This window comes from Penaeus japonicus, unplaced genomic scaffold (assembly GCF_977035675.1).
Source record: "Penaeus japonicus unplaced genomic scaffold, GWHDUDI00000001_assembly GWHDUDI00000010, whole genome shotgun sequence".
In the NCBI taxonomy this organism is placed as follows: Eukaryota; Metazoa; Arthropoda; class Malacostraca; order Decapoda; family Penaeidae; genus Penaeus; species Penaeus japonicus.
In genome coordinates, this window is record NW_028234412.1 from 5,527,215 (window position 1) to 5,539,714 (window position 12,500).

A 12,500-nucleotide genomic window follows, 5' to 3' on the forward strand; every position below is an offset into this window, starting at 1 on the left:
GTTTGTTGTTTTATACGTCATCTCCATATGTGTTGTTTCTTACGTTGTGATACCAGGTTTACTCGCGTAGTTATTGACAATGAACGCTTTTAATAAGGTCTCGAGTAAACGTGCTTAATGTCAAGCATACAGGTCTTAAAACTTCTCAAAAGTACGGTCAAGAAAGAGCAACAGTAATATGACACTGCGTAAAAACATGACTGTAGAGATGTAATTTTGTCACTGACATGATGCTCGTCCTCTTTCACCTTCCATCTATCTAGAAATGTTTATTAACGGTTCCTTTTTTTTTTTTTTTTTTTTTTTTTTTGCATCTTGAGAAATCTGTTTTCTTTTCGTGTTCTCTCCCTCTCCTTCCCTTCATCCTTACGTAGTCGCTATTATCACCACTCTTTCCCTTCTTTTCTTCCACATTTTTGTCATTATCTGCAAGAATTTGTGATATTTATCCTCTTTCTTTCTCTCTCTCTCTCTTCCATTCCACATTCGTTTTTATCATCTTCCTTTATCCTATTTGGGTTAACTACGTCAATGCCATTTTATTTCTTCTTATTCTTATTCTCTCTCTCTCTCTCTCTCTCTCTCTCTATATATATATATATATATATATATATATATATATATGTGTGTGTGTGTGTGTGTGTGTGTGTGTGTGTGTGTGTGTGTGTGTATGTATTTTTTCTTTCTTTCTTTCTTTCGTTTCTTTCTTTTTCTTTTTTTCTTTTCTTTGATTTTCTTTTTTTTTATTTTTTCTTTTCTTTTCTTTTTTTTTCTTTTTCTTTTTTTTCCATTGTCTAATTCCTTTCGCCTCAAGGAACGTGTTATCTTTTTCCTATCTCCCATCTTCAACTACTCTCTCCCATCCCACTTCTTCCTTTTCTTTTATAAGCATCTTTCTTTTCCATCTCTTCTGTTTCTCCCCTCTTCCTCTCATCCTTACCCCCTCCTTTATCTTTTCCCCTTCCTATTTCCTCTAATCTCCCCTTCCTCTCATTCCCGCATCCCACTTCTCCTCCTCTTCCTTATCTTCCTTCTGTCCCTCTTCCCCTTCCTCTCCCATTCCCTCTCTCCGCCCCTCCTACCCTTCTTCTTCCACTATTTTCCCCTCTTCTTCCCTCACTCCTCGTTCTTTCCCCTTCACCTACGTCCTCTTTACTCTCCATCTACCCCCTCTTCCTCTTCCATTTCTTCTTCCTTCCGTATCCTCCTCTCTTCCCTATTTTCCCATTTCTTTCCCCTCATTCTCCATCCTCCTCTTTCACCCTTTCATTTACTCTTCCCTTCCCCACCCCCCTTCACCTTCCCTCCACCCCCTACCTCCCCACCTCCCATCGGGCTTCCCTTCCCTTTCCCCATTACCCCCTACCCCTCCCTTCCCATCCCCTTTCCCTACCCCCTCCCTTCCCACCCCCTTTCCCTCACCCCAACCCTCCCTGTGCCCTTCCCTCATCCAAAATCATCCCCCCCAAAATACCCCCTCCCCTTCTCCTTTCCCCACTCCCACCACTCCCCCCCTCCCCGCCCTAATCCTCTCCTATTCCTTCCCTAAAGCATTTCCCATCCCCTCCTCCACCCCAATCCTCCCACCCACTCCCCCTCACCCATTCTACCCCCTCCCCTCACCTCCACCCCCAATCCTATCCCCACTACCTCCCATCCCCCGCTCCCCCCAATCATCTTCCATCCTTCTCCTCATCCCAATACTACCCCACTTCCCCACCCCAATCTTATCCCTTCTCACCCACACCCACCCCAAACCTACCCCCACCTCCCCAACCTCCCCACCCCAATCCTACCCCACCATCCCACATCAACCCCAATCCTACCCCACCACACCCACCCCAAACCTACCCCCACCTCCCCACCACACCCCAAACCCACCCCAATCTTAACCCCACCACCCCACCACCTCCCCCACACTCACCCCAAACCTACCCCCACCCCAAACCTATCCAATTCTCCCCACCACACCCACCTCAAACCTACCCCAATCCTTCCCCACCACACCCATCCCAAACCTACTCCAACCTCCTCTCCACCTCCCCACACCTCCCCTCCTCACCCCACCACACCCACCCCCCACCCTACCCCAATCCTAACCCCTACCCCCACCCCCTCTCCTCACCACCACACCCCACGTTTATCGCCCAGAAGAATCTGCATAAGATATGACGCCACACGATTTACCATTATGTCATCATTACACCCGTTCCTCTCACGAACCGAAGGGGCGGTTGGTGATGCTAAAGATGCTGGAGATGCTGGTGATGCTGAAGATGCTGAAGATGATGCTGGAGATGCTGGTGATGCTGGAGATGCTGAAGATGCTGGAGATGCTGAAGATGCTGGAGATGCTGAAGATGCTGGAGATGCTGAAGATGCTGAAGATGCTGGAGATGATGCTGGAGATGCTGGAGATGCTGAAGATGCTGGAGATGCTGGAGATGCTGAAGATGCTGGAGATGCTGAAGATGCTGAAGATGCTGGAGATGCTGAAGATGCTGGAGATACTGAAGATGCTGAAGATGAGGCTGGAGATGCTGAAGATGCTGGAGATACTGAAGATGCTGAAGATGAGGCTGGAGATGCTGAAGATGCTGGAGATACTGAAGATGCTGAAGATGATGCTGGTGATGCTGGAGATGCTGAAGATGCTGGAGATGCTGAAGATGCTGGAGATACTGAAGATGCTGAAGATGAGGCTGGAGATGCTGAAGATGCTGGAGATACTGAAGATGCTGAAGATGAGGCTGGAGATGCTGAAGATGCTGGAGATACTGAAGATGCTGAAGATGAGGCTGGAGATGCTGAAGATGCTGGAGATGCTGGAGATGCTGAAGATGCTGGAGATGCTGAAGATGCTGGAGATACTGAAGATGCTGAAGATGAGGCTGGAGATGCTGAAGATGCTGGAGATACTGAAGATGCTGAAGATGCTGGTGATGCTGGAGATGCTGGTGATGCTGGAGATGCTGGTGATGCTGGAGATGCTGGAGATGATGCTGAAGATGAGGCTGGAGATGCTGGTGATGCTGAAGATGCTAGTGATGCTGAAGATGCTGGTGATGCTGGAGATGCTGGAGAAGAAGGAGCATAGGAGCTTTTTCTTTCATAATTGGGGCAAGAGGGAGATAACGGCGGTGATTCGATGTATGGTGTGTATGGTGAGGGTTATGGTGAGGCGAGGTGGGGTGGGTGGGGTTGGTATTTGTTGGTGGTGGTGGGGGTTGGGGAATAGTGAGGCTGTTTATGATGGTTGTTTATGGTGGTGTTTAAGTTGGTTTTGGGTGTGTGTGTGTGTGTATGGTGAGGGGTATGGTGTGTTTGTGGTTGGGGTATGCTTTTTGGTGGTGGTTGTGGTGAGGGTATTTATGGTACGGTCGTGGCACCATGGGTATATATTGTTATTCTTATGATGGTTAGGGTAATGATAGTGATGCGTGTAGTTATGGTGGTTGTGGTGATGGGATTATGATGATGTTAGTGGTTATGGTTGTGATGATCATTGTGGTAAGGTGATTATGATGAAGATAATGGTGATGGTGATTATGGTTATGATTATATGGTCGAGGATGGTTATGATGATAATTGTGATGACGATGGTGACAAGGTAAATCTGATAATGATGAATGTGGTAATGTGATAATGGAGTGGTGATGACTATTAACATTATCATTACCATTACCATTATCTTTATGATAAGAAATGATATAAGAAATAATTACAATAATGTCCCTATCAGCATCAGCATTATCATAATTGTCATAAGGTAGCATGACACAGAGAAAATATTCTTCACCTTTATTGATAACAAGTCGTTCGTGATAACAAGTTGCAAATACAAGGGCGTAATATTCTAGTCAATAGAAACTTCAACTTCTTGCCGGAACTTCAGCGTTCGTCTTGTGACCTGAGGTGACCCATCTGTCATTCAGCCATCTTATTGATTCTCATTTTGTACAGAGTTTAATGACTTGGATCATGCAGGTTGGCGAGAGGCAATTGACTGAGTTGATTTCAGAGTTGATTTCATCATATGTTTATATATATGTGTGTATGTTTGTTTGTGTGTGTCTGTGTGTGTGTGTATGTGTGTGTGTGTGTGTGTGTGTGTGTGCGTGTGTGTGTTTGAGTGAGTGAGTGTGTGTGTGAGTGAATGAGTGAGTCAGTTAGTCAGTGTTTATTCATTCAACTAAACCTTGTCCTATTTTGTGTATGTGTGTTTGTGTGATTATTCATTCAAATGTTCCGTTTATTGTCTATGTGTGTATGTGTGTATGTGTATCTGTGCGTGCCGTACACATGAACGCCCTCATGTCTACACCCTCTCCCCCTTTCCTCCGCGCCCACGTGTTTTAGCCAAGTCCTTGATCATTCTTCGACGATGTTGCGAATCTAAGACTTGCAAGGAAAGTTCGTGCCTCCTTCGAGTGTTAAGAGTTCAAGGAAGAGAGAGGAAGTGAGAGAGAGAGAGGGAGTGAGAGTTCAAGGAAGAGAGAGAGAGTTCAAGGAAGAGAGAGGGAGTGAGAGAGAGAGAGAGAAAGAGAGAGAGAGAGAGAGAGAGAGAGAAGAGAAGATGTATAGATAGATAGATAGAGAATAAATAAGAGAAAATACGATAAGAGAGAAAGAAGAGAAGAGAGAGAGAGAGAGAGAGAGAGAGAGAGAGAGAGAGAGAGAGAGAGAGAGAGAGAGAGAGAGTCCACACATGTCGTTTTGGTTTTGCTGTCATTAGACGGCCAATTAAGTGATGCATTAACAGTGTTCTGTAATAGCAGTACTAGGAGACTCCCGGATTAGTTCCTCCCCCTCTCTTCTCCCCCCCTCCCCCCCTTCCACTCCTCTCCCCTCTTCATCCCCTCCCTCCCCTCTCTCCCTTCCTTCCACCCGCCTCTTATCCTCTCTCCCCTGTACTCCTCGCTGCTACCTCCTTCTCTCCCCTCTTCTTCCCCCGTATCCCTCCCTCCTCCCCGGCTCTCCCCCCTCCCCTCTCTTCCTCCCCTCTCTTCCTCCCCTCCCTCCTCCCCTCCTCCTCCCCTCTACCTCCTCTTGCCTTAATGCCTTTGATCTCTCTCTCTCCACCCCATCTGTATCCCCTTAACCCTCCTTGCTCACCCTTCTCTCTCTCTCTCTCTCTCTCTCTCTCTCTCTCTCTCTCTCTCTCTCTCTCTCTCTCTCTCTCTCTCTCTCTCTCTCTCTCTCTCTCTCTCTCTCTCTCTCTCTCTCTCTCTCATGTCTCGCTTTTCTTACCTTAGAAATTCCTTCACCAGATGACAAAAACAACGACAACAACAAAAACTCCAAACAAGCAAACAGTCAAACTAAAACAGGTCTTATACAGGTCTTACACAGGTCTTATCGCATACTTTCCTCCCCTTTCTCCTCTTTATGCACAATTCACCACTTTATTTTTTTTTCTTCCTCTCTGTCCCCTTTCTTTCATTTTGCAACTCTTGTCTGTCTTTTTCACTCTTCTTTCCTCTTACTCCATCCTGTATCTTATATTCAAATCTCTTCTTTGATTCTCTCCTTCTACTCTGTTACTCCTAATGTAACTATTTTTTTTTTTTTTTTCTCTATTGCTATTATTATTACTGTTTATTTCTTGTACTACTATCAATATTACTATTTACTTTTGATATAACTATTTCCTATTACTTACATGTCATTCTCTATCTCTTTCTCTCCTTCTTTCTTATGAGCCTCTTCCTCCTCTTTACTCTTCGTCCACTCCTACTACATTCTATCGCCTCCTTTCCTATTTCTTTTTTATCCTTTCTTTTCTTTTTGCTTTTTATTTTATATTTTCTTCCACTTCCTTCTCTCCCTGTTTCATCCGATATTCAAATGCAAACCTATTCCTTTCTTCTTCTTCTTCTCTGTCTTCTTCCCTTTCTCTTCGCTGCCTGCCTGTTTTTTTCTCCTCTCTCTTCCCCTCTTATTCTATTCGCCTTCTCTCTTCTCCTTTTCTTATCCTTTTCTCTCTTCTCCCCCTGTTTCTCTATCTTCCAGTTTTTAATTTCCTTCTTCCTTCCCCCCGCTCGTTTTCCTCTTCCTTCACTCCATTCTCCATCCCTCCTCCCTCCCCATTCGGTCCCTCGCCTCCTCACTCTCCCTCTTCATCTCTCTCCCCTTCTCCTCTCCTCCCCTCAACACTTGCTCCACCTTCCACCCTTTTTTCTCTTCCTTCTTCCGTCCTCCACCGCTCCGTTCTTCTACCTTCCCTCCCTCTCTTTCCTTCCACCCTCCTTCCTTCCCATTCTTTCCCTCCACCCCACCACCCTCCATTCCCCGTCCCTACCCTTCCCTCCACTCCTCCCCTCCCCTCCCCTTCCTCTCTCCTCCCCCCTCTCCTCCCCTTCCCCCCTCCTTCCCCCTCCCCTTCCCCTTCCCTTCCTTTCCTTTCCCTTCCACAAACACACACAAACACAAACACACAAACACCCACACCACCACACCACCCCACACCCTACACCCTCCCCCACCCTACACCCCACCCCGACCTCACACCCGACCCGACCCCACCCCGCCACAGATGCATAGCCATTAAGATTCTTGAGGGTGGCGCTCGAGTAACTGTGAGTTATTGCCCCGAGAAGAACCGACTTACCCCCGATTAGTGCAGATTAGGGAGGGACTGCCGGCCTATCAACTTTTCCGTACCCGACCTCCTGTCCGCTGACTCGGAGGCTCAGTTGATCTTAATTTTTAAGCTCGTATGATGGGTTGGCGGTCGCTGCTCCGGGAACCTCGATGTTGTGCCCGCGGGGGTGGGAGGGGTGAGGGGGTGGGAGGGGTGAGGTGGGAGGGGTATGGGGGTTATGGGGGAGGAGGAGGGTAAGGTTGAGGGGAGGAGGGGGGTGAGGGGGAGGAGGGGGTTATGGTTGGGGGGCGAGGGGAAGAGGGGGTAAGGTTGGGGGGGAGGATGGGGAGAGGGGGGGGGGTAAGGTTGGGTGGGGAGGAGGGGGGCGAGGGGGAGAGGGAGGAAGGGGGTAAGGTGGGATATAGGAAGGGGAGGGAATTGGGGGTGTTTTTTTTTGGGGGGGTAAGATGGGAGGGGGCGAGGGGGAGAGGGAGGATAGTTGGGAGGGGGCGAGGGGGAGGAAGTGGGTAAGGTGGGGGGAAGGTAGGGGAGGGTGTTGGGGGATGTTTTTTTTTGGGGGGGTGGGGGTGATGGGTGATAGGTGGGGGAGGGGGAAAAGGGGTTTCTGGGCTGTAGGAGAGGGGGTGTGTGGAAGGAAGTTCTGGGGTGTAAAAGAGGGGAGGAGGGAGTTTATTGGGTGTAAGGGGGGGTGGGGGGGTTCTGGGGTGTAGGAGAGGAGGCGAGAGGGGTTTCTAGGGTGTAGAGGAGGGGGGGAGAGGGTAGTGGGGTGCGTTATGGGTGATGAGGTTTTGGGTTTGGGTTTGGGTTGAGTTGGGTTGCTTTCGTTTGTTTAGTTTTGGGTTGGTTTGATCTAGGTTGCCGAGGCTTGGCTTGGCTTGGCTTGCTTTGCTTTGGGTTGGGTTGGTGGCGTTGGTTTAGATGGCTTATTTTGGGTTAGATTTGGTTTGAGTTGGGTTGAGCCTTTTGAGGAGGGGTTGGGTTGCTTGGCTTTGGTTGCTTTGTTTCGGTTGCTTGCTTTTGGTTGCTTGTTTTGGTTGTTTTGGTTTTTGTTGCTTTGTTTTGGTTGCTTGATTTTAGTTTCTTGCTTTTGGTTGCCTGCCTTTAGTCATTTGGTTTTGGTTGTTTGCTTTTGATTGTTTTGGTTGCTTTGTTTTGGTTGCTTGCTTTTGGTTGCTTGCTTTTGGTTGCTTGCTTTTGGTTGCTTGCTTTTGGTTGCTTGCTTTTGGTTGCTTGCTTTTGGTTGCTTGCTTTTGGTTGCTTGCTTGCTTTTGGTTGCTTGCTTTTGGTTATCTTGCTTTTGGTTGCTTGCTTTGGGATTCTCGCTTTTGGTTGCTTGTTTTTGATTGCTTGCTTTTGATTGCTTTGTTTTTGTTTCTTACTTGCTTTTGGTTGTTTTGGTTCCTTTTAGCTAAACAGACAGTTTTGGTCCGGCTTGACTTAGGTTGCCTTAGTTTGGGTTTTGGTTGAAGTCAGGAAAAGCTTATTCTTTAATTGTATTGATCAAAATATTTACGTGTTTCCTCTATCTATTCTCAGCGAGTTGGGATTGCCTTTGTAGATAAAGATAATAGTAATAAATGATACAGATAGATAGATAGATAAAAAATAAAATCATGCCTATATATATATGAAAAAAACAGACATGTAAATGGAAAATGAATATGACATTTTGACAAAGATTTATTTGAAAACTTGATTGAAAATTGATTTGTAATAAAGATCAAATAGATAAAATCGATGAAAAAAAGAAATAGGTAATTTGATATATCAGTTATTAAACAGTAATTAATTGAATGGATGAAGCGACAACATAAAATAAACATATAGATAGATAGATAGATAAAATTGTCATAGATCGTCCCCTCCCCCTCTCATTCCCTCCCGCTCTCACCCCCTCCCCCTCTCATTCCCTCCCCCTCTCACCCCTCCCCCTCTCACCCCCTCCCCCTCTCACCCCCTCCCCCTCTCATTCCCTCCCCCTCTCACCCCTCCCCCTCTCACCCCCCCCTATCACCCCCTCCCCCTCTCACCCCCTCCCCCTCTCACCCCCTCCCCCTCTCATTCCCTCCCCCTCTCACCCCCCCTCTCCCCCCCTCCCCCTCTCCCCCCCTCCCCCTACCCCCCCCTCCCCCTCTCACCCCTCCCCCTCTCACCCCCTCCCCCTCTCATTCCCTCCCCCTCTCACCCCCTCCCCCTCTCGCCCCCTCCCCCTCTCATTCCCTCCCCCTCTCACCCCCTCCCCCACTCACCCCTCCCACCTATCACCCCCTCCCCCTCTCACCCCTCCCCCTCTCACCCCCTCCCCCACTCACCCCTCCCACCTATCACCCCCTCCCCCTCTCACCCCTCCCCCTCTCACCCCCTCCCCCACTCACCCCTCCCACCTATCACCCCCTCCCCCTCTCACCCCTCCCCCTCTCACCCCCCTCCCCCACTCACCCTCCCACCCCTCACCCCCTCCCCCCTCTCCCCCCTCCCCCTCGCACCCCCTCCCCCACTCCCCCCTCCCCCCTCTCTCCCCCTCCCCCTCGCGCCCCTCCCCCTCTCACCCCCTCCCCCACTCACCCCTCCCACCTATCACCCCCTCCCCCTCTCACCCCTCCCCCTCTCACCCCCTCCCCACCCCCTCCCACTCACCCCTCCCACCTATCACCCCCTCCCTCTCTCTCACCCCCTCCCCCTCTCGCCCCCTCCCCCCCTCACCCCTCCCATCTTTCCCCCCCGCCCCCTCTCACCCCTCCCCCTCTCCCCCCCTCCCCCACTCACCCCTCCCACCTATCACCCCCTCCCCCTCTCACCCCTCCCCCTCTCACCCCCTCCCCCTCTCATCCTTTGCAACACCTGCAAGAAGATAGCGTTGCCAATGTTGCAATCTCTCCGTGAGTGTCTCTCCTTCTCTTTCTGTTTGGTCATGTGTTTGTTCCTCCTTCTTGTTTTTTTGTTTTTTTTCTAAAGCTGTGTCTGTCTGTTTATTATTCTCTTTTCCTCTTTGATTGTTGCTGTCTCTCTCTGTCTCTCTCTCTTTCTGTCTCTCTCTCTCTCTCTCTCTCTCTCTCTCTCTCTCTCTCTCTCTTTCTTTCTCTGTCTCTCTCTCTCTCTCTCTCTTTCTCTCTCTCTCTCTCTCTCTCTCACTCTCTCTCTCTCTCTCTCTCTCTCTCTGGCCATTGATTACATAATAGATAGATAAGGGAAAGGGAAAAGAAATGAGAGAGAGAGAGAGAGAGAGAGAGAGAGAGAAGGAGAGAATGATATATATATATATATATATAATATATATATATATATATATATATATATATATATACATATATATATATATATATATATATATATATATATATTATATATATATATGTATATATATATATATATATATATATATATATATGTATATATGTATATATATATATACCATGAGAGAGATAGATAGATAGATAGAGAGAGAGAGAGAAAGGAAAAAGAAAACGCGCACCCAGCGATAGGGAGAGAGAGAGAGGGGAGCTGGGGGGGGGGGGGGGGGGGGGGGGGGGGGGGGGAGGGAGATGGAGCGGAAGGGGAGGCGGAGGCGGAGGCGGAGGCGAAGGCCGAGGGGTAACTGAGCTAATTCAGGGCCATATTTTCCCCCGATAATATTGTGATGCAGAGCACAGGTCTGGCTGGCTGGAAGGTGGGGTTGGGGTGCTCTAGGCAGTGGCTTAACCGAGATTACAGCAGATTCCTCAAGCTCTCGCACCCATCATTCTCTAGTAATTGTGAAGACTGACTCAACAACCGTTCTCTCTTTCCCTCTCTCCCTCTCTCTCTCTTTCTTTCCCCCTCTCTCTCTCTCTCTTTCTTTCCCTTTTTATTTCTCTCTCTTTCTCACGGTTTCTCTCGGTTTCTCTTTTACCGCCTCTTTCTCTCTCTCTCTCTCTCTCTCCGTCTCCCTCTCTCTCTCTCTCTCTTTCCCTTTTTATTTCTCTCTCTTTCTCTCTTTCTCTCGGTTTCTCTCTTACCGCCTCTCGCTCTATCTATCTATCTATCTATCTATCTCGCTATTTATTCATCTATCTATCTACCGATTTGTTTATCTGGATATTTATTTATCTAACTATTTATTTATCTGTCTATCTGTATATACAAGTCTATCTATCTATGTTTCTTTCCTTTTCTCTCTCTCTTTCTTTCTCTCTTTCTCTCTTTCTTTCTCTCTCTCTCCTCTCTCTCTCTCAATTTTCTCTCTCTCTCTCTCTCTCTCTCTCTCTCTCTCTCTCTCTCTCTCTCTCTCTCTCTCTCTCTCTCTCTCTCTCTCTCTCTCTCTCTCCCTCTATCTCTCTCTATCTCTTTCTATCTATCTATCTATCGCTCTCTCTCTCGCTATTAATCTATCTATCTATCTACCGATTTGTTTATCTGGATATTTATCTATCTATCTATCTATCTACCAGTCTATCTGTCTATCTGTATATAAAAGTCTATCTATCTATGTTTCTTTACTTTTCTGTCTCTCTTTCTATCTCTCTTTCTTTCTCTCTCCCTCCATCTCTCTCTCTCTCTCAATTTTCTTTCTCTCTCGTCTCTCTCTCTCTCTCTCTCTCTCTCTCTCTCTCTCTCTCTCTCTCTCTCTGTTTTATCTCTCTCTCTCTCTCTCTCTCTCTCTCTCTCTCTCTCTATCTATCTATCTATCTATCTTTCTCTTTCGCTTTCTCTCTCTCTCTCTCTCTCTCTCTCTCTCTCTCTCTCTCTCTCTCTCTCTCTCTCTCTCTCTCTCTCTCTCTCTCTCTCTCTCTCTCTCTCTCTCTCTCTCTCTCTCTCTCTCTCTCTCTCTATTTCCGTCGTGTTACTACGGTGTTGCGACCACGTGGGCATTGCCGTTTTCGTTAATCGACGTTTATAACACGTCCACAACACGATCTTAAGCTATCATAACCCGATAACGAGAAGATAAATACCTTTCTAAAATCGACATTCATAACTTCTAAACAACAGCCAGATCGTTACTCGACAGCTGTTACTCGACGGCTATACGATTCACTCGACTTCAGCCCGATCGACGTCTGGTCACAGCATGATGCAAAAGTTATCGTGTGGCAGACTCGATTGCCACTCGACTTGCAATAAATAAGATTGCTACGTGATACACCATAGTCGTGTATGGTGCAATGTTCGTTCGTTGTATGCGTGTTGAAAATCATGTTGTTGGAAGTATGTTGAAAGGTTTCTAATTAAGTGGAATATTGAATAATCAATAAAAGGGGAAAAATATTTCACATTTTCAAATATAACCTAGATATCTAATGGTTATGAAAAGAATATGTAGGATAAAACCAACATTGAGAAACAATATTTATGAAACGTTGAAATTTAAACTGAAATATGAAAATACAAAACAGATATAAAAAAAAAAAAAAATACAATATTAGACACAGGTATATAGATTAATAGGGAGACATTTCCAATATCATACAAGTAGACAATAGAATACAATTTATTTTTTATGAATATACTGAAATCTGAAAATTAAAAAAAAAACTGATGAATAAGTAAATTCGTACTTGCAATAGTGTATATGTCATGTACGACCGTGGGCACGTCGCGAAGTTGTCTCATGGCTAACAAACAAATACATACTTACCGTGTTGTTATAGTGTCAAAAACACGCCAGAATCGAGCAAGCATCCCGGCTGCTAAGGGATCTATCGTCTCCCGATCGCGTTAGTAAATCGTGGAGTAACATGCGTGTCGAGTGGGTGTCATGCAGCCGTCGTCGAGTGGATGTCATGCAGCCGTCGTCGAGTGGATGTCATGCAGCCGTCGTCGAGTGGGTGTCATGCAGCCGTCGTCGAGTGGGTGTCATGCAGCCGTCGTCGAATGGGTGTCATGCAGCCGTGGTCGAGTGGGTGTCATGCAGCCGTCG

The 12,500-nt window shown here is 47.1% G+C and overlaps 1 protein-coding gene across 1 annotated transcript in view; it reads right to left on the bottom strand.

Moving 5' to 3' along the window:
• The window catches only part of LOC147471078 (uncharacterized), a 31,655-nt gene extending 19,462 nt beyond the window's left edge, over positions 1–12,193 (bottom strand). Inside the window, exons 1-2 of the mRNA XM_086541368.1 lie at positions 12,139–12,193; positions 2,134–3,077 (exon numbers count right to left, since the gene is read on the bottom strand). Coding sequence (XP_086397494.1) covers positions 2,134–3,077; positions 12,139–12,193 — 999 coding nt within the window. The remainder of the gene's footprint in view (positions 1–2,133; positions 3,078–12,138) is intronic.
• Between the last annotated feature and the right edge of the window lie 307 nt (positions 12,194–12,500).